This window comes from Trichophyton verrucosum, assembly GCF_000151505.1.
Source record: "Trichophyton verrucosum HKI 0517 chromosome Unknown contig00470_1.f1.exp, whole genome shotgun sequence".
Classification (NCBI taxonomy): Eukaryota; Fungi; Ascomycota; class Eurotiomycetes; order Onygenales; family Arthrodermataceae; genus Trichophyton; species Trichophyton verrucosum.
This window is the reverse complement of record NW_003315310.1, coordinates 1-22,891: the sequence shown is the minus strand read 5'-3', so window position 1 is coordinate 22,891 and position 22,891 is coordinate 1. Positions and strand designations below refer to the sequence as shown.

Below are 22,891 nucleotides of genomic sequence, written 5' to 3'. Positions count from 1 at the left end.
TTTTTTTATCTGCTTGCTGTTTTATAGTTATCCATTACCTCACCTCAAGTGATGAGATTGCCTACGGAGTACGAACAACCAGATTAGGCAGTTGGACGTCGGCTCGAGTCAAAAGAGCCCGGCGGAGGCGGGGACGGAGAGAGGATCAGTCAGTAAGCGGGAGCGAACCAAGAACCAAGAAATCAAAAGAAACGACAGAAAAATTAAAAAAAAAAAAAAAAAAATAAACTTATACAAGGAAAAACAAAAAAAAACAAAACAAAAAACAAATAACTACAAAAACGCTACCTGGGTTATGTATAAACTTACGGAGTAACTCTGGTGGTTTTAGCCTTTTGGTCGCTGGAATAGACGCTTTTGCTGGGATGGGCTACTTATTTATCCCCATTTGGAGTATGGGTGTATAGCCGATGTGTGGCTGGTTGCATCTGAAATTGTGGAAAGCTTCTTGAGCCAAAACAAAAACCTTCCCGCGTGGCTTATCCCGCGCTTCGATAGGAAGAGTCGAAAAGGAGGTGAAGTCTTCTTTTCTCCGACCAGTGGTGGTTGTGGAGGTTAGTTACTTACAGTATAGTTATATGACGATGATGATGACACCGAGTGAGATCGGCCCACTGGGGGGAGGTCCAAGACTGGTCCGTGTCTGCCAGTGTTACGCTGCTGCCTGAAGGTACAGTACACAACTCCATTGTGAGCTGGTTCCTGCTCGGGGGTAGAGGGGGGAGTTGAGAGAGTCAGGAGGTCGGGGAGCCGACATAGCGAGATAGCGACCTTATCGGCGGTTTTGAATAAGGAGGAGAGCACAACTGCGGCGTCGACACGGCGAGAAAGGCACTGCCATTGGTGGCTGTGAGGCTAGATCCCTGCTCCAGGCGCTTCCAGGCAGCAGCAGGCAGAGAAACACCAGCATGTCTGTCTGTGGAGATGCTTGCGGTCTCCCGGCGTCCAACCAACGGCTGCCTGACAGCGAAGAGTGTTAGTTACCTTGTTGGAGTGGATAAAAAAATCTGGATCGATATCACGTAGCCTTGCATATAATGCGAGTGAGAGGATGCTACCTGTAACTAAGCAGTGAGTGAGCCAGGGAGATGGCCAGGCATCAACTCGGCATATATTGTGTTAGTTAGAGCCAAGGGAGGGAAAGCTGGTCCATAACTGCCTAGGTAGGAAAATGGAAGACGCTCTGTGGTCGGCATCAGAAACTGCGCCAGGGCGGAGTACTTAGTTGGTTGCGGGGGTGAAGATTGCTTGCTTGTTCGCTGGCTGGCAGTTAATTGAATAGTTATAAGAGCGAGGTAAGGAGATTGAGTCTGCCGTCAGGCGTAAGGGTAGTTGACTAGTTGAACAGTTAAGGGACTAGGGGGGAAGGATAACTAACTAAAAAAAACAAGACTTCACTAAGACGCGGGCTATTGATAGCTATACCGGCCGGCGCGAGGCCAGGACGCGAGCAGGAGGAAGAGGAGGCTTCGAAGACGTTAGATGCAACACTTAACGGCGGGTATCTGACTATATCAGAGCAGAGACTAGATAGCTAACGGTCGCCGGGCCTTGACTCGTTCGTTGCCAATGACAATAAGACGTTCTGCTATAACTAACTATAGTTAACTAATTAATGGTTAGTTATATAACTACTCAGCCAACCAGCGACATCGACTGCGCAGAACCAACTGAAGACAACCAGACAAGGATGTGTATCAGTCAGTAAGCTAACTAGCTCTCTTAACTAATGGCCTCCGCGCTTCGCTGTGCCGGCATCAGGTCTACCAGGTAGTTACTCCGTAGCAACCAACTAACTACCTTGACCAAACGCCAGCCATGAATGAACACACCTGGAATATAGAAACAGAGTTGACCAGGGATGCTCGACAGCAAGACCTGAGGCCTTTTCTTTTCTTTTCTCATCCTTTCGTCCTCTAACCGCTCGACTCAGCTCAACTCACTCCCAAAGGTGTCGAGTCGGATGCACGTATGGACATGTGTGTCTGCATGCATCAACCGTGTGATCAACGGAAAACCCGGCAGTCAGGTTCGACCAGCCGGGTTTAAAATCCAGACAGGCCACTGGAAGAGCAAGGAAATCCCTCCGCAAGGGGTTGTGCCGCCGGTTTAGGTTGAACACGTTGGGATGGACGCCCTGGGCTTGCATGTCGTCTCTCTCGCGCCCTCATATTAGACGCTGATCCCATGCACGGCGACAGAGAGTTCGCCTGGGTGAAGAAGGGGAGCAACAGCCACGTCCTACCTGCGGGAGAGGCTCACTCTGCTGCTGCTCGTTTCTTCTTGCTTGGATGTGAGGCATCACCGAGCGCAGGAGACAGAGCCAGCAGGCAAGATACTGTACTGTGCATAACACAGTTGTCGCCAGCTCGTGTACGTTAACTTGAGTTAACTAATGGGTCCAGGTAACTACTACTACTACTACTACTACTATGAATAGCCTGGCTGACAAGGGCTAAACTCAGAATTCATCCTATAGAACCTCTTTTTTTTTTCTTTGCTTTTCGCCAGCTTCGCAAAAAGGTTGCAACAGACATGCAGAGCGTACAGTCAGGCAGAGACAGACGGCCATGAGTTGGAACTCTCTCTCCGAATCCCTCGTTTGTGTTGGGAACTTAGCAGTTAATTAACTACTCCGTGGTCAAGTAACTTTTGCTTACTCGGTCGAATAAAGTCGTCATATGATGGTGCAGGTACGAGACTGAGACTACCACGGAAACAAGAAGACAAGAGGCCGCCGAGATGGACGAAAGATAGGAGCATGTTTCATACGTATATGCGAGTGTCCTCCGCACAACTAGCTTGCTGGCCAACCACGGAAGGAAGGCTGCGGTGGAAGGCGAAAAAGGGGATTGATAGGCGGAGGAACAAGAACATGGTATTAAAAAAGTGATAGAAAGTCTATAGAAGTGATACACTGCAGCCGGAGTCCAAAATGGCTAAAAAGAAGAGAGAGCCGAAGGGAAGAAGCAATATGTTATGACGGCATAGGCGTGTGTCAAAACGACCGTCAGGCGGACACGCAGCCAGGGGGGAGTAGGTTTGAAGATCGAGTAAAATTCCGCAACCAGACTGAACAGGTCATAAGGGACAGAGGGAAAAGAAAAGGGGGGGGGGGACTCCTACTCCTTCAGAACTTTCCAGCTTCTACGTCCTTTCTGGATATCCCGAGCCGCCTCTTGTCAAGACCCATAGACATCAGAAACCTGACGGAATCATCCCATTCCGTCTGTTTCCGTTTCGCGTCCCACTTAAGCTCTTCCGCCATGAGATCGATGACGAGGGGAAGCGTCTCCAAGGCGGCTTGGGCGTTTAGGAAAGCCAGTCTTGTGCGTCGGGCGAGCACGTCGACGGCGGTCTGGGCGTACTCGCGGCGCACAGCGTATCGGACCTCGCCATCAATGAAGGGGTAGAGTGGTGAGAGACGCACGCCTCTAAGCGGGAAGCGCATGTCGGTTGGATTTGACAACGCGGCCACCTCCCACGCTCGATCACCGTAGGATTGGGTAAGGTGTTTGGCTACATCAGTTGCGAGGCCAAAATGCTGGATAAGGTTGATAAACAGCGTCTTGGAGTATCCGTGGGCACCCATCAGTCGAACCCTGTGTGTCTGGCAGGTTCCGTCCAGCACGGCGTTATCACTGTACGAAAGGACACCGCTGGTGTTGGGAGTCGCGAGAGGTTTTCCTGGTCGGAGGTTGACCTGCTTGATAGCTTCATCAACTGCCTCCTCGGCCATTTGCCGGTAGGTGGTCCATTTACCACCAGCACAGGTTAGTAGACCCGAATTCGAGACCGAAATCAAATGGTTGCGCACAAGAGACTCGGTGTTTTTGGCCTTGGGGTCCCGAACCAAGGGTCGAATTCCAGACCACGCAGCCAGGACATCGTCACGCTGGACGTTGATGTCTGGTGCCAGATATCCTCGGATCTCACTGAGAATCCAGTTGATGTCTTCTTCAGACGGGATAGGATCCTTGGTGATCTCGGTCGGGCTGTCCGTGGTGCCTGCAATGGTGTTCCCTTGCCAAGGTAGGAAGAAGATAACTCGACCGTCTGAGGTTGAAGGGTCTATCAGTCCCATCTTTGCAGGGCTGTAGTACCCTGGAAGGATGATATGCACCCCAGAACTTGGTGCCACGATCTCATTGATGCTTGGGTCGTCCAGCTTCCTGATGGAATCGGTGAACGGACCTGTGGCATTGATTATGCTTTTGGCCTTGATCGTGAACTCGCCATCTTTCTCCCCATTTCTCTCCGCGATCAAGTCTTTGACTTTGGCACCGTTTAGCTTCCCATTGGCATCCTTCGTCAACCCTGTCACTTCCATGTGATTGACCACGGTACAGCCGTATAGCGCAGCCGTCATTGCCAATGACACGTTCATGCGAGAGTCGTTATGCGCACCATCTATAAAACATAAGTCCTAGTAAGTACTCAAAGCGCTATCACAATCCTAGTATAAAAAAAAAGGTCATTGGACCACGAACCATAGTAAACCAGGGCTCCAAAAAGGTTATCTTTCCGAAGCATGGGAAATGCATCCAAGGCTTTACTTCGGGGCAAGAAGTACGAGCTTTCAATACCCTCAGAGCCAGCAAGAAAGTCGTAGCATTTCGTACCAGCCCAGAAATAGGGCACCTGCCACCATTTCTGTACTGGCACCATGATGGGGAGCCACATGGACAGATGGGGCGCTGTGTGAAGGAAATACTTTCTCTCCCGCAAAGCCTCCTTCACCAACGAGTACCTTCATCGTAAAAAAAAAGAAAGAGAAAAAATCCTTTGGTCAGCCAGGGAAGGGGATGATAACAAGGCGGGTGAGAACATACTGGTTGTAGTCCATCTCCCAAACCGCCTTCTCCAAGTAGCGGACGCCTCCGTGAACCAGCTTTGTGCTCTTGCTACTTGTCCCGGCGCTGAAGTCATCGCGCTCGACCAGAGCAACACGCAGGCCTCGTGTTGCAGCATCGAGAGCAATTCCAGACCCAGTAGCCCCTCCACCAATCACCAGAATATCATACACATTGTCGTCTTCCTTTCCGTCTCTAGAGCTCTCGGAGCTCTCGGCTGAACTCTGCGGTTGTCCCTGCGCTGACTCAACCACACCCTGTAAGGCTTTTATGGGCAGCGCTGTAGCAGAGTGCCTTCTCAAGTCGTTGATCTGCTCATCGCGCGACTTGATGGGGGGAAACTGAGGCGGCTGAAGCTTTCCACCGAGAGTAGTCGGCGGAGGGACGGCGGCAGGATCGGAACCAGGGAGGTTGCGCGGTCGATATGAGATGTAGAGAAGTCCTCCACCACCAACCACAGCTCCCGCTGTATAGAGAAGAGGTTTGAGAACTCGGCGTCTCTGGTTGAATGACATGACAGCACTAATTGAGAGGTATCAAACAGTCAGCATTCGGTTGCCAGATTCTGATAATGGGCTCGTCTCGGCAAATCTAGGGGAGCGCCGGATCCCAACACCGCACTCACCTTTCCTTTTCCTTTTCTTTCCCAGTTCAGCTTGAAGATTTGAGGCCAGTGGCTTTCCTTTCTGAAGCAATTGAAGAAGAGAAACAGAGTGTGTCCCCGAGGTTTTTGCGACGACTGGTCCGTGTGGAGCAGGCGGTCACGACACTCACCCAGGTTTGTGTATTCGGTGGGCACAGGCTGGAGCTGGCAGCGACGTCTGACTCGAAGATCTATCTATTTACCTCTGATTATATTATACACAGTCCTGAAACCCAGCCATGCGGTGGCTCTCAGGAGGCCGGGCCATCTTGTCGCCGCATCTACGTCAGTCGCTGTGCGAGCAAGCCCGGAAGCTTCTCCTGCTCAGCTCAGCCCTGCCAGGCCTTTCTGGTATGGCTTGTCGGCCACTGCACTGGGTCAGCATGTGCGCCGGAAGAGGGAAGTGCCGAGGCTGCCCAGGCGTCGGGTCGGGTCAGGTGCCCAACAGCCGCCCGGCACCGGCGGATAAGTTAATCCGATAGCCGACTTGGAGCAGACGCAAGGCGGAACTCTTCCGCGATAAGCGCCGCTTCGAGAGAGGAACGTGCTCGAGGCAGACACCCATGTTAAGCGCGGGGTTGCCCCCTATAATTAGAAGCCCAGCTGGTGTTGAGAGAGGAAAAAAAAAAAAAAAAAAAAAAAAAAAATTTACATAATCTGTTGAGAAAGAAGAATGATCGGTTGAAAGGAGCTACTGTTATTCTTCGTCAGACGGCCGCTCCCCCACTGGAGCCGTATCTTCAACATGGTGTTCGCAAAGACGTTCTCGAGTTTGGTGGACTACCCACTCGAATCTTTGCTCATTTTGTCATGTGTGCTCTCCACTGTGTATATCCTTAGCAATGAATTCGTGCGGTACATGGCCCGCATTAAGGGTTTCAAGGGTCCGCCGGGGCTTCTCATGATTGGAAACCTCGAGCAAATCCAGGAGAATGCCGCTGAGCAATATCGACAGTGGTCTGCAGAGTACGGCCCCGTGTACCAGATCCAGTTGGGCAATATCCCTATCATCGTGGTTAATACCGCAGTTTCTGCAAAGACACTGTTCGGCCAGAATTCTCAAGCATTAAGCTCGCGACCTGAGTTTTACACATTCCACAAAGTGAGTTGGCTAGATCACCATTTTTTCTTATAGGTATTGACAAGCTGGACTAGGTGGTGTCAAACACCGCCGGTACAACAATTGGAACTTCTCCTTATAGTGAATCCCTCAAGAGGCGAAGAAAGGGAGCGGCGGCTGCTCTCAACAAACCATCTGTCCAATCATATGTTGGCCATTTGGATCTTGAGACTAAAGATTTCGTGGCTGAACTGCTTAAATATGGACATGCGGGGAATACGGCTATTGACCCCATGCCTATGATCCAGCGGCTCAGTCTTAGCCTTGCTCTTACCCTAAATTGGGGAGTACGGATGGCATCGCAAGAGGAGGAGCTTTTCAAAAAAATCACACATGTCGAAGATGAGATTAGTCGATTCAGGAGCACCACTGGAAACTTACAGGATTATATCCCTCTTCTTCGCCTGAACCCCTTCAATTTTGGGTCCAAGAAAGCCGCAGAAATGCGGGATCGCCGTGACAAGTACTTGCAACATTTGAATGCTGGCCTCGAGGAAAGGATGGCCAAGAATGAGCATCAGCCATGCATTCAAGCCAATATTATGCTTGACGAGGAGGCTAAATTGAATAAAGAAGAGCTTACTTCAATTAGCTTGACTATGCTTTCTGGAGGATTGGATACCCTGACTACATTAATAGCTTGGAGTATTGCTCTCTTTTCCCAAAGACCCGATATTCAGGATAAAGCTGCAGACGCTATCAAAGAGTTTTATTCTCAAGACCAACCGCCATGTGATGCAACGGATGACCAAAAGTGTGAATATATCGTCGCGTTGGGCAAAGAGTGTCTTAGGTATAAAACAATACTCCACACCGGGTTACATTTATGTTGGACGCGCAGGGCACGGTCCTGGAAAGGAAACTGGGCTGACTGTATGCTATAGATATTTCACGGTCCTTCGCCTTGCACTCCCCCGAACTTCGATCAAGGACATCACGTATGAGGACAAAGTCATCCCAAAAGGGACCGTCTTTTTCCTCAATGCGTGGGCATGTAACATGGGTCAGTATATTTATTTTACCCTCGTCCGTCCTACCTGTGCAGTATCCTCGACCATACGTGCTAACCTTTTTATCTTTGAAGACCCTTATGTATGGAGTGACCCCGAAGTGTTTCGCCCCGAGCGCTGGATCGAAAAACCAGAAGCACCACTGTTTACATATGGCCTCGGCTATCGCATGTGTGCTGGATCGTTGCTGGCCAACCGCGAGATTTATCTCATCCTAATGCGTATGCTAAACAGCTTCAGAATTACTTCAGTCGAAAAGATCAACACTCATCCAATCCACGGAAATTCTGATCCAACGAGCTTGGTGGCCATCCCTAATAAATATAAGGTGAAATTTATACCGAAGAACAAAACTGCACTCGATGCAGCCATTTCTAACTTCTCTTCGAAATAATATGATACAAGGATTTTTGTATATGTGTTTAGTCTGCCCTGACAACGTTTGTTATATATATCAAAGTCTATAACTAGAATTTTTTTTTTTTTTTTTTTNNNTNGTCTATAGCTCCACCTTAAGTCACCTCGTACTCTCCGATAGCTCTAACGGGACATTAATATGATCAGCATTATTATTAATGCTCCATTTATTGAAGACCTCAGCAATAACCCATAGTTCTCTAACAAGTCTTACCTTCCTGCCGAAGGGCCTGTAGGATGCTTCGTATCCAACACAACTCATAAAGTAGCACATTTCGCCAGATAGAGCCCGTTCCAACTCCTAGGGCTCATACTATTCTGATATGTTCAGTAGACTGAAGAGCGGACCACTTCGGAGGAAAAAATTACAGCAGCCTCGTTACTATAATCTATCGCTTAGTCCCTGGGGCCTGCTGTTCCAGTAATATCCGTACAAGGGGAACTGGAAGGGAGTCTGTGACGTTATCATCTTTCTTGGCACCCTCTTCTTGATTAAAATCTGGTGAACTCTCTTGGTTTTTGGCTTGAGGAAGGCCACCAGTCCAGCTTAGTATGGAAGATAACCGCTTTACGAGCAGGGTAGACAAGTGGACTTACTCGCTGCCATATTAATGACCTTCAGAACACTGTCAAAGTTCGCCATTATACAAGAAACAGCTAAAAGCAGGGGACGCGGTTAATGCTCCGAAATAATATCTACTTTATGAATGATGATGGCTCTCACCTTCGGCTCCATTTTGCAATGTTGCAAGTTTTGCTTCCAACGCCTCTAACTGTTTTGTAAGGGCATTGCTGGTATCACGTAGCTGTTGGATATCCTCTAACTCCGCCCGTTTTGCAGCTACCAGGGCAGCTAAACTTGAGGATTGACTCCCAGGGCGGGATGATAAGGTACCTGTAACGGAAGACGGGAATATTGCGGTTGCACGCTTATTGTAAGACATCGGGCTATGGTGGTGACGACAGTTCATACAAAAAATAAACAACCACCCTCATATCTGTTGCAAAGCCCACGTAATGTATGGTTGCTTTCTGGAATCGCGAAGTCCTGAAACATCACCACTTACTATGAAGACGCTCGCTCTGCTGTGGTTGTTTTGAAAATGAAGTATCACGTGTCAAATGTGTAACAATACGGTAATCAGCGATACATTGATTATATAATGAGGGAGAAACGGGAACTAACTGTAAGCGGATAAACATAAACAGTGTCAAGCCAAGACCTTCTCCTACGACCGCAAACACAACTGTTGATTTTACTTCCGTCACCAGAAAGAGAACATCGCAAGAAGACGAAACGCGACACATCGACCCCTGGAGGCTCTTAATCTCATATGCTAACGACTTCGACCCGAGAGGGATCACCTTTATCGCTGAGCTAAGACCACGGTCTCGACCAGTTATGGCTCGATTAAATGACCTACCCACAACGTTGGACTCCATCGAGTCCTGTATGTTTCCCCTAGCTGCCTAGAGAGTTCACAGTATTGTAGGAGTTTAGCTACTAACAGGATATGCATTAGTAAAGCGGCGCTTCATCAGACAAAACCGCGAGATTGCCCGAGCCAATTCAGTACAGTCCATCCGCATAAGAACACTCGAGGCAGAGGTATCGCATCTCCTGGCCGAAAATATCACACTACGAGAGGGAATTATCTCCGCAAATAACGAGCTTGAGCAATATCGGACGGGGTCACATTTCGAAAAGCGCCTCAACTCTCTGCGAGAGAGATTCGAATCAGGCTTAGGGGAGTTGACGGCACTCGTTAAGGATCTCAACAAGTTACCGTCCCAGAGTTGTGAAAACAATGCATCTACCCTGAAAGAAAATCAACCCCAGAAGGAAGCGGAAACAAAACGAATTACCCCCAGAAATCTCCTACGACTTTCCGAGGATAACGGCCTGTTAGACGATGGCAACTGCCTGCCCGCAATTCCTGAAGATAAAGCGTATGCCCCAGAAGTCGACGAAGAGCCAGAAGAGGAAGAAATGCCACAGATGGATGATGCCATTGGACAAGTTCAATCTATGGATAATGTTGGGGTGTCGGTAAAGGGATCTGATGCTGATACTCCCCTGAATGAGCTGGAGGAGTCATCAATGCCATGCCCTACAAATGAAAACTCAGTAGCAGACGTCCTACGAAAAGTTCGGCCAATAAATACCCGGCCAAAACGACGAGACAGCTCTTTGGTCGAGACTTTGATATCAAAGAAAGACGTTGACACCAGCAATGATGAGGCTATTCCTGCGATTGCTGGCTCTAAACGGAAATTTGACGCACACGAATCCGAAAACCTTCCGCAGGCTAAGCAACAGATAGATGAATATCAATACACTCTGATGAAGAAGAACCCGAATACACTACCAGGCGACATTGGGACTGGAACTGAAAATGAGCCGGGCCTCTTGTCCGTGGGTAAGGAAGGCATCAAGAATTCAACGGAACCTGTAAAGACTCGAAAGGCTCTTGAACCTAGTAAGTATATCCCTATTGCTTGTCTGCTTAGTTTTTCCGATTTTATCTGACGCGGAGTGGTAGAAAACGTGAATTTAAACCCAAGGTCAACAGTGAAAAAAGTCGCACATAATAATGTTGCTTCTGAGAAACGAAAGTCATCTGGACGGAGAAAAACAGAAGGAGGTCGCAATCCCCGCCGTAAAGCTTCAGATCTGCCGACGAATGCTAAACTAAATGTTACTGTTGACGAGGGTGTGATTCCTTTGGATAAACCCATCGAGATCGCCCTTGATGACCCGAGCGAAGATAATGTATCCTCAGAGATACTTGTTGACAGCACAAGCAGCCTGGACAAGCATTTGCACTCGGAATATAAACCCACAAGCGCCATCGGGCAGCAACCTCTGCGATCAAGACCGGCTAGACGCTCGCGTGGGCCAGTAAACTATGCTGAGCCTAGTCTAAGAGGAAAAATGAGACGTCCCACCGAAGACCTAGTGGACGCAGTGGCAGACCATACGATTAAGCGACTTTCGATGTCAAATAACGACCATCCCGCTGGAATTGAGGCTGGGTTATCTACTAAATCCGGTGTCAAGAAAAGTTTGCCCAAAATATATGATCAAGATAGTCTTGAGGAGAAGGATCTCGAAGTGGTTGAGAAGAGCAACTACTCCTCTAGCGAAGATGATACAGACACAGATGGAACATGGCCAAATCAGGAGCAAAGGCATAGATCTATGCGAGCACCTACTCCAGACCTAAGTATCAGACCAGTGAGACATTCTCGCAGGAATTCGTCACATCCGAATTATAGACTGGAAATGAATTCAATGGCACATGTACCGGTATAACCGGCTGTGATCAAGCCATTACACATGGGTCAGAAGTTGGTTTTTCAGTGTGGTCAAAGCCAGAGTATTGCAGTCTAAATCTAATACATGTATATACAAAGCGCTGCCATGCGAGTTTTTATAAATGTGAACTTGAGACCAGCACAAGAACATGCACTATTTCCTACCACCCTTTGTATTCTTGAGTAGTGAATCATCCAATGTCTGGACAAATAATCCATAAGTGCATAGCTGGGCTTGTTTCCTTTTCTCGGGCTTGAAGGTGGTGGCCTTCGTATATCCCAGATTTCGCGCCACCATTCGCACAATCATTTCATGTCAATCTGTTGCCGGTCTTCCCTGTCCTGCATGAACACCCATGCCCCTTGAAAGGCGTCGGCTGGAAATATATGATGCCTGCCACGGAAGCAGTGATTCATGGGATCCGGGTGAACCTTATTTACCAGATGCCAATCTCTTTGATATGTTGGATCCAATGTGACTGAGAGAGCTGCGCACCGCATGCATAATTTTCCTTTTGGATCCGGAGTTCGAAGCGGTTTAATATGTTGCTTGGCATCTATTTCTTATTTTTTGGAATCCGTTCATAAGCGTTTGGTCTTGGTTTTCGTTTCTGGTGGTCTGAGCATCCGGATCCCTGGTTACGATATGCACGTTAGCTCATGTCTGGCTCAATAATGGAGTGTTGGTTTTTGGCATCGAGAAGGGCTTACCTTGTGAGAATGTGTCTTGTCTGATCGGCCACTACCACTATCATCATCAGAGTCATCGTCGAAGTCCGAGTCTGACGACTCTGATTCAGAACTACTCTGGCCTGCAGGTCGTGGCTTATGGTAGATACAACAGACTATGGTGAGGGTAAGCCGGCTGACCTTGTAGGACTTTGGAAGGACAACTTACCTTTAGAGCTTTTCCTCCCCTGACCTTCGTTATCGACAACGTCCTCTGCCCATTTTATGTGCCTCTCTTGTTCTGGCGCTTCACTACTTTGCTCATCTGCCTCTCCCCTTAGTCTTAGAGTACCTGTTAACGGTAGCCCACCCAGCTCTGGAGTAGTGGTTTGAGTGTTTGTAGTTGTTCCCGAGGCGTTTTGAGCCGAAGCCCCGATCATGGCTACTATATCCGGAATACGCTTGTAGGCCCCTTAACAGCGAACAGAATCAAAAGATATAACGCTCTTGCTCTTATAAAGACGAGAAAACTGTTGAAGTGCTTGCTGACCTTTAAAACGACTTCAACTGGCACAAGGAACAAAAAAGAAAGACGTCACGAGAGCTTGGCTTCTTATCGCTCTGCTGACTAATATAGGAAGTCTAAAAAATTGTCCCGCCAGCTGAATCTGAAATTGGCCGGGGTAGGATGAAGATGAGGATGAAGAGTCTCCAATTGACGAGGAAGAACGACAACAGAAACAGGAAGAAGAGGAAGGTCATACCCTATCTTGAAGATGTCGTTCTCTAACCTCGTGTCGGACATTGCGTTCAGAGACTCCCAGGGCGATGAGCGTATACCCAAAGGCCCTCGCTCCCATGCTGCTGCCCCGTCTTCATACCAGAGCACAACCACAAGTGTCAGCATTTCAGGGAGCATTTCCAGCCAGCTTCATGCAGGATACAACCATCCGTTAACTAGAGAATGGCAGGCAGAAAGACAATTAACCAAGGTGAGCCTCACAAGCCTTCCCCTACTGTGCACGGTCCTCGCTAAGTATGAGTGCATCTAGGCCATGCTCATGTACCCCCTCTTCATCACGGACAGACCCGACGAGCAAATTCCTGTGCCTTCGCTACCAAACCAGTACCAGATTGGCCTGAACAAGCTGATCCCATTCCTTAAACCATTGATTAAAAAGGGCCTAAGGTCCGTCATCCTCTTCGGCGTACCATTGGCCCCAGGAGCCAAAGATGCACTGGGGACCATGGCAGATGACCCTTCCGGGCCCGTGATACAAGCCATTCGCCTGCTACGCAGCACTTTCCCATCGTTGTATATTACTGCAGACGTGTGTATGTGCGAGTACACCTCCCACGGCCACTGTGGCATCCTGCGCGAAGACGGATCATTAAACAACACACTCTCCGTTGAGAGGCTGTCTGATATCGCTGTGGCGTATGCACAAGCTGGAGCACACTGCGTTGCTCCCTCTGACATGAATGATGGACGGGTCAGGGCGATTAAGCTCAAGCTCATTGAAGCAGGTATTTCGCATCAAGTAGTTCTCATGTCCTATGCGGCGAAATTTAGCGGGTGTCTCTACGGGCCCTTCAGGGATGCTGCAGGATCATCGCCTTCGTTCGGTGATAGAAAGTGCTATCAGCTCCCGCCCAGTGGGCGGGGGCTGGCGAGGAGAGCTATTCAGAGAGATATTAACGAAGGGGCTGATATTATCATGGTAAAGCCTGCAGGAGCCTATTTGGATATCATTAGTGACGCGAAGGAGCTGGGGAGGGATCTTCCTGTTGCCGCGTACCAAGTTAGCGGGGAATATGCAATGATTCATGCTGGTGCGAAGGCCGGTGTATTTGAGCTTAAGGCGATGGTAATGGAGAGTATGCAAGGAATACTCAGGGCTGGTGGGAGTATTGTGACGACGTACTTTGTTCCAGAGCTGCTGGACTGGTTAGAGTCTTAAACCTGACTGATTTCGGGGTATATAGTCAAGTTCAGCTTCGAGGATACAGCGTATAATGGTTAAAAATACAGGATTAATAGCTTTGATATGAATATGGATAGCAGGGCATTATCGGGAAATATAGATTCTTCTCGAGAGGAATGAACCGACTACGATACATAAACACGTTAAAAGAAGAGACAGACAGACGGAGGGACAAGACAGGAACGCCATTTTCGTCAACGCCATTAAACCAGGGAGTTAAATTGGCAGTAAAGGGCGTAAACAGAAGAAAAATGTATGCTCACTAGAGACGGAAGCATAGGATGAAAAAAAAAAAAGACGAGGAAAAAAAGGATCCAGATCAAGACAAGTAAGAAACGAAAAGACAGGATAGTAAAATCTGAACTGAGAGTGTATCGAACAGCGCAACAACGGAGAACGGATAACAGAGATAGATTGACGTTGGTGGAAAAGGAAGACGATAACGGCCCAGAGAATGCAAATGCCATTGGCCTGATTTTGAATTTGATAGTTTTTTCTCCTTTCACCCCTTGCGCTTTTTGTAAGCAGTCGTGGCTAGCATAAAATATTGGGGGCAGGGAATAAAAAGTTGAGCATCAGAGGTAGTAAAATATATACGCCAAAACGGGGCTGCGTGACGGGGTGTCAGGGGCTGTAGCATTCAAGGTCGCCCCTGCGGCAGTCAAGAATTAACTGCTGAAGAAGTAAAGAGGGGGGAGAAAAATAAAATAAAAATAAAAAGGTGACTATTATGGAGGATCACGATGAGGCCTGGAGCCTTTAAGGGTAGTTTGGCTTCAACCCCTGGAAGCCGTAGGGCAGAATCTGCGAACGGACCACCTCGCCAGGGGCAATGTACGCGCCACGTCCGAGCGTGACGCCAGGAAGGATAGTGCATCCGGCACCAATCCAGCAGTCTTCAGCAATGACGACGGGACGCCCCTGGTACCTTGACTGGGAGCCCTTGCGTTCCTGCATGCTGCCAATAGCCATTGAGCTGAGGATGGTGACGTTGGGGCCGATCCAGGTGTGGGCGCCGATGTTGATAGAGCAGTCGTCGGCGAAGAAACAGTTTTCGGAGATGAGCACGTCCTCGCCAATGTTGATGTTGTAACCGTAGTGGCAGTTAAAGGGGGATTCGAGCACGGCGCCAGGGCCGAGAGAGCCGGTTGGAGTACTGGTTGACGGTGGGGGGGCGTCTGGAGATGGTTCAATGGGAGGCGGCTGGAGGATCTGAGTGAGCAGACGTGTCTTTTCTGCGGAGCTGATGCCGTAGAGCGGGTTACCCGCATTGGTGAACCGCCAGAGCGCGGACTTGCACTGTTCACGATCGCGGACGAGTTCAGGGTCGAATGGCCGGTACTGTTCACCGCTGAGCATCTTTTCCTTTTCTGATTTCTCAGTAGGACCCTCAAAGGGTACATGGGTTTCCATGCTGCTGAGCGCAAGACGGGCCTGGGTGGGGTAATTACCCGGGTCGACTCTTGGAGGAGCGTGGTTTGGACGCGGCTCCATGTTGGATTGGAAGACTGGAAGACCGGGTTTTTGGTGCGCGTTGTTGCCGGAGCCGTTGTTGGCGGGGCTGTTGTTATTATTGTTGTTGTTGCTGCCACCGGCGGCGTTGGCGTGTGAGTGGTGGTAGTCCGCCTTTGGAGGTTCCGGACGCGACATGTCGGGCATGACGGGCCCATCTCTGTATTCCATCTTCGGGGCGGAATCCTGCATCATATGGTGGTTGGCGGCCTGCCACGAGCCCTTTTGCCATGCCACGCGAGCGACAGAACTGTTGGGGCTGGTCATGTAAGCCTGGGCTCGCTCGCTCTCTTCAACCGAGACCGGTCTGGCCTTGCTTCCGTCGGGGAGCATGGGACCGCCCATTCTGGAATCATGACGCTGAGGGCTCATATCCTGCATGTACATGTTGGGCGGTTCAGGATAGCGGTCCTTGGACTGAAGCGGGATGGGGCCTTTGGTCTGGGATGGCTTCTGCCAGGTGCTGCGGACCGAGTACCCTTCACAGGGGAACCCACCGCGAATACAATTGTTGCCTGCAGAAAAGAAGTGTCAGAATACGAGTTTTGAGTTATATAGGCCATAATTTAATTAAGAACAAGGGCAACGACCAAAAAAGGATAACTGCGAGGAATGTAAAAAAAAAAAAAATGAAGGGGCCCTAAAAGTAGGGTAAAACTTACAAGAGGGATGCTGCTCGTCGCACTTTTTCTTTCTTCGCCGGCAAGTCATGCAGCCGGTCTTGGTGCGGTTACTGAAGACTCTCTTCCGCTTCGGCGCAACTTGAGAGGCACTGGGAGACTGGCTCTGCATGTTGTGAGCCGACGAACCGCCGCCACTCTGCATCTCCATGGTGGAGGCATTTTCAGAAGGAGTCTCGCTCTGGACCTCGCGCTGCAGAGCCTCGGCCAGCTGAGCATCGGAAGCGTCCATATGCTGCTGCGGCTTGGGGTGTCGTTGCGAGCTACTCATCTCGTAGTCCCAGGCGACATTGCCGGTGCCTGGCCGGGCCTCGTCTGGGCGTTCAACGCTGGTATATGGTTGCTGTTGCTGCTGTTGCTGCTGCTGCTGCTGTTGTTGCTGCTGATGGTGGTGATGGTGAGGGTGTTCTGAATTGCCATTTGCAGCGGGCGGTGGTTGTGAGTGAGGATGGTCAGCAGGCAACGGACCGGGGCTCCGCACGAGGTCGGCGTTGTGACTGTCTATGCTGGATCGCTTGCGCTTGTTCGACGAAGCGGCAGTGCCAGTACTGTTGTTATTGGCAGCAGCAGCAGCGGAAGCAGCAGAAGAAGCAGAAGAACTGTTTGTATTGCTGGCGGCGGCGGCGGCGGCGGCAGTGGTGGTGGTGGGAGTGGTGGTGCTGCCGTTGTCCTGGGCGGAAGCAGCGTCTTCGTGGTCGACGGGCGAGTCACGAGACCCGTCCGCGCTTGCTGGCTTATCCGAGAGAGGCAAGTTGGCGCCGTTGCTGGCGGCAGCGCTGGCAGTGCCGCCGTTGTTCCCGCTGCTGTGCCCACCGACGGTGCCGTTGCTGTTGGCTGCGCCGGCACTGTTGCTGCTGCTGCTGCTGTCGTCGCGAGAGGGCGACGGACGCATGTCGGCCTGCTGTCCGTTCATGAGCGAGGCCGAGCGATCTCTGCCGTTAACCGCGGTGAAGCTGGAGGGACTCTGTTCCGGGCTGGCCTCAGCCGCGATGTCCCGGCTGCCGCTGGGCAGCGGCGCAGGTGCGACGACGGACATGAAGTCGACGACGCAGAGGGAGTCGAGCAGTCCTGGCGATGAAAGAAAGAGGACAATACGATGGTCTGCTTGGTGGTTCCCTCTGCTGGTTGATGCGACTCGTTTGGGTGGGTGTGGGCGAACAATGCGACAGCAGAGAACCAAAGGAGAGAAGGAGGGAAAAAAAAAAAAAAAAAAAAAAAAAAAAAAAAGGCCAGGCGGCAGTCGAAACACACAAGGCAAAAAGTAGAAGCAGGCCGCGAAGGCTTTACTCCATGTAGATGCGAGAGTACTCTGTGTAAATAGAGAAGATAAAGGATAGGTGAGGCGGGAGGGAGAGCTGGCAGCGACGGGAGGGAGAGCTGGCAGCGACGGGAGGGCGGGAGCTGGAGCGGCGAGAAGTAGGCGAGCGAGGCGAGGGTTTAGACGCGAGGGAGAAGAGAAGAGGGCGGCGAGGAGGGAAAGGGAGGGAAGAAAGGGAAGAAGAGCGAGAAGGGAAGAGAGCGAAAGGCGAAGGGGGGAAGAGACGGCGCTAGTGAGAGGGCCTGCAACCGCCGGCGCTGGGGGCAACGGGCTGGCGGCAGCGAGACGAGCAGCTTGCTTAAGTTAGCGAACCCTCGTCGTCCTCGTCCCGTGCGGGTGCGAGTTGGTTGGTGGGTGGCCAGGGGAGGGGCATGCAAGCCAGCGTCAGCACCAGCATCAGCACCAGTAGCATCGCAGCGTTTCGCTGGGCCGGCTGCAGCAGCCAGCAGCCCAGCAGCCCTGGGAGCCCAGCGAGCCCAGGGAGCCCAGGAGCTAGCAGCGCGCGAGACAAAGGCAGGGAGGCAGCGCACCCTCGCAACTCTCCAGCAGCCGAAGGGGAAACGAGCTTTTACCGCCTGCTGGCTGGGTGGGCGGCTGGGCGGATCGCGCATGGGGGGGGCAACTTTGGGCGCTGCCAGGCCGGCTAGCTCGACAGGCTGCCTGCGCGCTGCTCGCCGCTCGTTGGCTGGCCGGCGCTCCCGGGGCATCCCCGGCGGGCCCCCCGCTGGGTCTCCCCCCTCCCTCTCCCTCTCCCTCTCCCTCTCCCTCTCCCTCTCTCTCACACACTCTCTCTCTCCCCTTCGCTCGCCTGCTGGGTTGGCCTGCCCACTGGACTGGGCTGGGCTGGGTTGGTGCTGCTGAGACGCTAACCGGGGGCAGTGGGTGCTCTCGTTGACTCTCTTGAGGATAATCCTCGACTTCTTCCTGCTTCTGCTTCTGCTTCTCCTGCTTTCTGTCCGTATGAGCCAGCCCCTGTAACTACAGAGTAGCACTGCCAGCCAGCAGAGCCCGCAAAAGCCAGGCGTCGGCGGCCCCCCTTCTCCCCCTTTGGCCGGCCCTTTTGGGGGCTGACAGGGGGTGGGCCACCGCAGGCTTGCCTGTCTCGCTGTGCCTCGTTCGTGACTCTGACTGGCTGCGGCCGCCCTGGGACCCTGCTGCGGTGCCGCGACTAGCGGAGTCGCCCGCCAACTGCCGCTCTTCCTCTTGCGCTCGCTTTTCNNTCTTTCCTTTTTCTTTTTCCTTTTTTTTCTTTTTTCTTTCCTCTTCTTTTCTTTTCTTTTCTTCTGCGTCGTCGTAGTAGTCGTCGTCGTCGTCGTCGTCGTCTTGTTTCCTCTGTTGGTGCTGTTACTACTCTGGATGGAGTCAAGTACAACTCGGCGCAAAGACGCCGGGCTGCAGGCTTTCTACCTAACAGTACAAAGCACACTGCTAACCGATATGATAGTCCAGAGTAATGCGAAAGTGCTCGAGGTGGTGATACTCAGTAAGATGAAAATACTTCTAGTTACTCTCTACATACTGGGCGATGATGGTAGTTGGATAGGCTGTCGGATATTAACTCTCGTCCCTATAAATAGCCCGCCAGTCAGCCGCTGGGCACTTGTTTTAGTGGCGTCTATGGAGGCAGCAGAAAGGGCCACAAGGGGAGCGAAGGGGTCACCACCGAGAGGTGATCTCCCTCCTTACCCTAAATCTACCCTAAAACCCTCCTCCCTCTCCCCTGGTGACAGCCGACCCTCTCACAGGCGGGCTCGCAAGGCCCTTCTCCCGACGGCTGGTCCCTCCCTCGCCCTGGCTCACGACGGGTTTCATGTTGGCTTCCCCCCTCGCTTCTGCCTCGTTCTTCGTCCCTTTTCTTCTTCCTGTCCTCCTCTTGCTTGCTTGCTCTCTGCTTGTGAGGTCGTGCTGCATCTGCCTGCTTGCTGCTGCTGCTAGTCTTCAGGGCATGTGACCTGCTTACTCAGTGGACACCTTATCGCCTTCCTCTTTCACGCATTACGTAATATAAAGGAATAACATAACTCCTTGCTTATATAACAGCTTATTAAGTAGATACACTTACATAAGCGGTTCCATGCTCACCGCAAAAATTTTAAGGCTTGCGTTTGCTCAACAAAGCCAAGAAAGTCGGAGTGAGAGAGAGAAAAAGGCGATCTCACGATGCTAGCCTGAGCTAAACTCGTCGTCGGGTCTCTGTTATCTTCTGCACAGGCTCCACGTTAAGCTACTGCTGCTACTACTACTACGGAGTACTACTACTGCTACTAGTAGGGCTACTTACGACTACGCTACTACTTGACCAACATGGCCCAAGCATGTTGCCTCCGCTCACACCCCTGGATGGTCGTGGTCTTGACAATGCATGGCATTCAAATCTGTCCTGGCTCTGCACCGCAACCAACCCTCTTCTAACGGGTATCTCCTCCGGGCTCCCACTTGACCCCTCTGTCCAGGCCTTACATACGGACTGCCATTGCTCCTCTCTACGGAGTGTACGGAGTATATACCCTTGAATAATGATTTTCTTTAATCCGCCCCCCTCCCCATTTTGGCCCTCTTCCCACCTCTGACCCAATAGTTTGCCTACTCGGGCGTATGGGTTTAGCGAGGATGAGCGACTATTGTACAGCCCGTTTGTAGGTGCCCAGTCTGCTAGTTTCTCATTTTTACCTCCTGGATAGTCCAGCTTACTATCAATCCCAACAACAATTCTCTCTCCTTTGCCGCCTTTCACTTGCCGTTGCTCCCCTTTGGATTCTTAGCTTAACCATACTACAGAAGGGCCCTGGGTGCTAATCTATATATAATATCTGCTTACACGCACACACACTATATCTTCATGCAGCCGGTGCGTCCCGGGGTGCGCCTTTAAGCTGCCGTGAATTCTCTTTCTTCTTCTTTCTTCTTTCTTTGGACTTTGTCTTTATCTCTCATACTTACATACACTCAAACATACCTTATTCCCTTTCTCTTTCCTTTCCCTTTCCCGGTGGTGACGCTTGAGTGGGCTCATCATCTTTCTACTTCTCCTGCCTGGGTCCCTTGCCCCCCATTCATCAACATATACTCTATCCTATATATCCCCTTTATTGTATTGCATTTTTATTATTATTATTGTTTTTATTTTTCCTCGCCTGGGTATATCCCCTCTTTTATCTTTTTTTTTTTTGGTCTGTCATACTTGGACGGGGCCGAAAAGTCATCATGAGTTCTCCTTGTTTCCACGTAGCTATAGTTGGAGCTGGCCTGGGAGGGCTGGCTGCCGCCATTGGTATCGCTCGGGCCGGCCATAGAGTCACTGTCTTGGAGCAGCAGGCAGACGTTCAAGAGGTAGCTTTCTTCCCTTCATCTCCTCTTGCTTTCTCCTTTTGTTGATTCTGTTCGTTTTCGTCTTTTTCCTTCAAAGCAAATATTTCTAAACTGGTAGATATAGGTTGGTGCGGGCATACAGATCCCCCCCAATGCTTCGTATATTCTCCAGGAATGGGGGCTCCTCCCTGAGGTAGAACAAGTGGCCGTTCGACCGAGGGACTTCATTGTTAGATCGTACCGAACTGGCAAAGTGCTCTGCGTCCAGAACGCTTTCCCCTATACCTTTGAACGATATGGCGTGCCATACCTACATATCCACAGGGCAGACTACCACCGCATCCTCCTTAATGAGGCAGGCAGACTCGGAGTTGACGTACGCCTAGACAACACCGTCATCGGCATCGACTTCGACTCCCCCGCCGTCCACCTGCTGGGTAAGCCAGATTTCCACACCGACCTGATCATTGGTGCCGATGGTCTTCGGTCCGTTTGCCGCCAGGCCCTGCTCGGCCATGCTGATCATCCCCAAATCACCGGAGACATGGCCTATCGCATCATTATGCGAGGAGAGGATGTCAAGCGCCATTCGGAACTAGCTGACCTGGCTGAGAGACCCGGTATGACCCACTGGATTGGCCCGAATGGACATGCCGTATGCTATTCCCTCAAGAGCGGGGAGATGCTGAACCTCGTCCTCGTCTGTCCGGATGATCTACCGGATACCGTGAATCTTGCCGACGCTGACCCGGACGAGATGAGAACTTTTTTCCAGAACTGGGACCCGCGGCTAAAGTCTCTGCTCGGCCTGGTCAGGACGACGCAAAAGTGGCGGCTACGGAATAGCGGAGAGATGGACTCCTGGTCCCATCCAAGTGGGAAATTTGTCTTGCTTGGTGATGCCTGCCACGCCACTCTACCGTACCTGTACGTACCCTTTTACCTACTTGAGCATCCTCACTATTTTTTCCCCTTTCCTCCGGCCTAGACTAGTTTTTTGACATTTTTTTCTTTTGACCAGTGCCCAAGGAGCCGCTCAGGCTATAGAAGATGGTGCTGCACTCGGTACCCTCTTCGAACGCATCAAAGACAGCTCTCAGCTGCGTGATCTTCTCTCTATATATGAGGCCACGCGCAAAGAACGCACCTCTATAATTGTACAGAGCAGTTCCGCACTGAGACACATACTGCACATGCGAGATGGGCCCGGCCAGCGCAATAGGGACACCAAGCTTTACCAACGAAGCCCCTTTGAGTCATACCCTATTCCTTGGATTGATCCCAAGTTCCAGGCTTACCTCTTCAGTTACGATGCCTTTGCCGAAGCATCCAAGGCCTGGGACAGGTACATGAATGGCGAAGACACTGCATCAAAGCCAAGAGTTCATGCACATCTATAATATTGATCATAATAGTTTGTTATATTTCCCCGGTTATATTAAAAAGCGATTTGTGTCTTCCCGCCCCATGAGTGCACCTTACGCAGGAACGAAGGGTTGGTTATGTTTTTGACTTTGATGTTATGCTTATGAAAAAGTCTCCAATTAATATCATTTATTAACCATCTATATCACAGGCGTTGTTTTTTATGCGCAATCTGAACGCATTTAACTGATATAGCTGCAGGCGTGACCTACTTTGGAGGCCATTCTAGACCACGTTCGTATCTGAACCTGTTATATCGGCTGTATGTGATGTAGCAGCCTTCAGTTTAACCGTCGTCAGAGTGATAGTGTGTGTTACTCAAAGCAAGCTTTGGGTCAAGTTCGGATATCACAGTAACCGTAACTCTGTCGGTAAGATGTACATAGCGCAAAACAACATCCAACTAACTAGCGCCGTGTCCAAAATAAGCCGCCAACAGGCGAATTCAACAATAGCTCTGCCGCAGCCCTTACGGGACCAGTTTTGCAGGTGGCTCGGCATTGACGGGGTCTGGGGACTCTCTTTTATCACCACTGCTCTCAAGCCGGCCGTAGACTACTGTTATTATTCTCTGCTAACTAGTTCTTTTAAACTGCGGCCCTAACTGTATAAGAACTGGCTTGCTGTTNNTT

General features: G+C 50.7%; 6 protein-coding genes across 6 annotated transcripts; 3 read left to right on the top strand and 3 right to left on the bottom strand.

The window, feature by feature from the left end:
* Window positions 1-3,130: 3,130 nt before the first annotated feature.
* Window positions 3,131-4,668, bottom strand: TRV_05774 (uncharacterized protein; the record flags this gene model as incomplete). Its single annotated transcript, XM_003020120.1, has 2 exons — window positions 3,131-4,410; window positions 4,491-4,668. The coding sequence occupies 2 exons, from the start codon at window positions 4,666-4,668 to the stop codon at window positions 3,131-3,133; spliced, it is 1,458 nt and encodes a 485-aa protein (XP_003020166.1).
* A 121-nt stretch (window positions 4,669-4,789) lies between these two features.
* On the bottom strand, window positions 4,790-5,368 carry TRV_05773 (uncharacterized protein; the record flags this gene model as incomplete). The annotated part of the gene is made up of 1 exon (XM_003020119.1): window positions 4,790-5,368. One exon carries the CDS (start codon window positions 5,366-5,368, stop codon window positions 4,790-4,792), a length of 579 nt encoding a protein of 192 aa, XP_003020165.1.
* An 873-nt stretch (window positions 5,369-6,241) lies between these two features.
* Window positions 6,242-11,359, top strand: TRV_05771 (shugoshin family protein; the record flags this gene model as incomplete). The annotated part of the gene is made up of 7 exons (XM_003020118.1): window positions 6,242-6,598; window positions 6,652-7,409; window positions 7,501-7,847; window positions 8,829-8,934; window positions 9,253-9,494; window positions 9,567-10,523; window positions 10,587-11,359. The coding sequence occupies 7 exons, from the start codon at window positions 6,242-6,244 to the stop codon at window positions 11,357-11,359; spliced, it is 3,540 nt and encodes a 1,179-aa protein (XP_003020164.1).
* Window positions 11,360-13,085: 1,726 nt separating this feature from the next.
* Window positions 13,086-13,991, top strand: TRV_05769 (uncharacterized protein; the record flags this gene model as incomplete). The annotated part of the gene is made up of 1 exon (XM_003020117.1): window positions 13,086-13,991. The coding sequence occupies one exon, from the start codon at window positions 13,086-13,088 to the stop codon at window positions 13,989-13,991; it is 906 nt and encodes a 301-aa protein (XP_003020163.1).
* Window positions 13,992-14,774: 783 nt separating this feature from the next.
* TRV_05768 (uncharacterized protein) lies at window positions 14,775-17,243 on the bottom strand (the record flags this gene model as incomplete). Its single annotated transcript, XM_003020116.1, has 2 exons — window positions 14,775-16,042; window positions 16,190-17,243. 2 exons carry the CDS (start codon window positions 17,241-17,243, stop codon window positions 14,775-14,777), a joined length of 2,322 nt encoding a protein of 773 aa, XP_003020162.1.
* A 3,486-nt stretch (window positions 17,244-20,729) lies between these two features.
* On the top strand, window positions 20,730-22,234 carry TRV_05766 (salicylate hydroxylase, putative; the record flags this gene model as incomplete). Its single annotated transcript, XM_003020115.1, has 3 exons — window positions 20,730-20,855; window positions 20,959-21,761; window positions 21,856-22,234. 3 exons carry the CDS (start codon window positions 20,730-20,732, stop codon window positions 22,232-22,234), a joined length of 1,308 nt encoding a protein of 435 aa, XP_003020161.1.
* Between the last annotated feature and the right edge of the window lie 657 nt (window positions 22,235-22,891).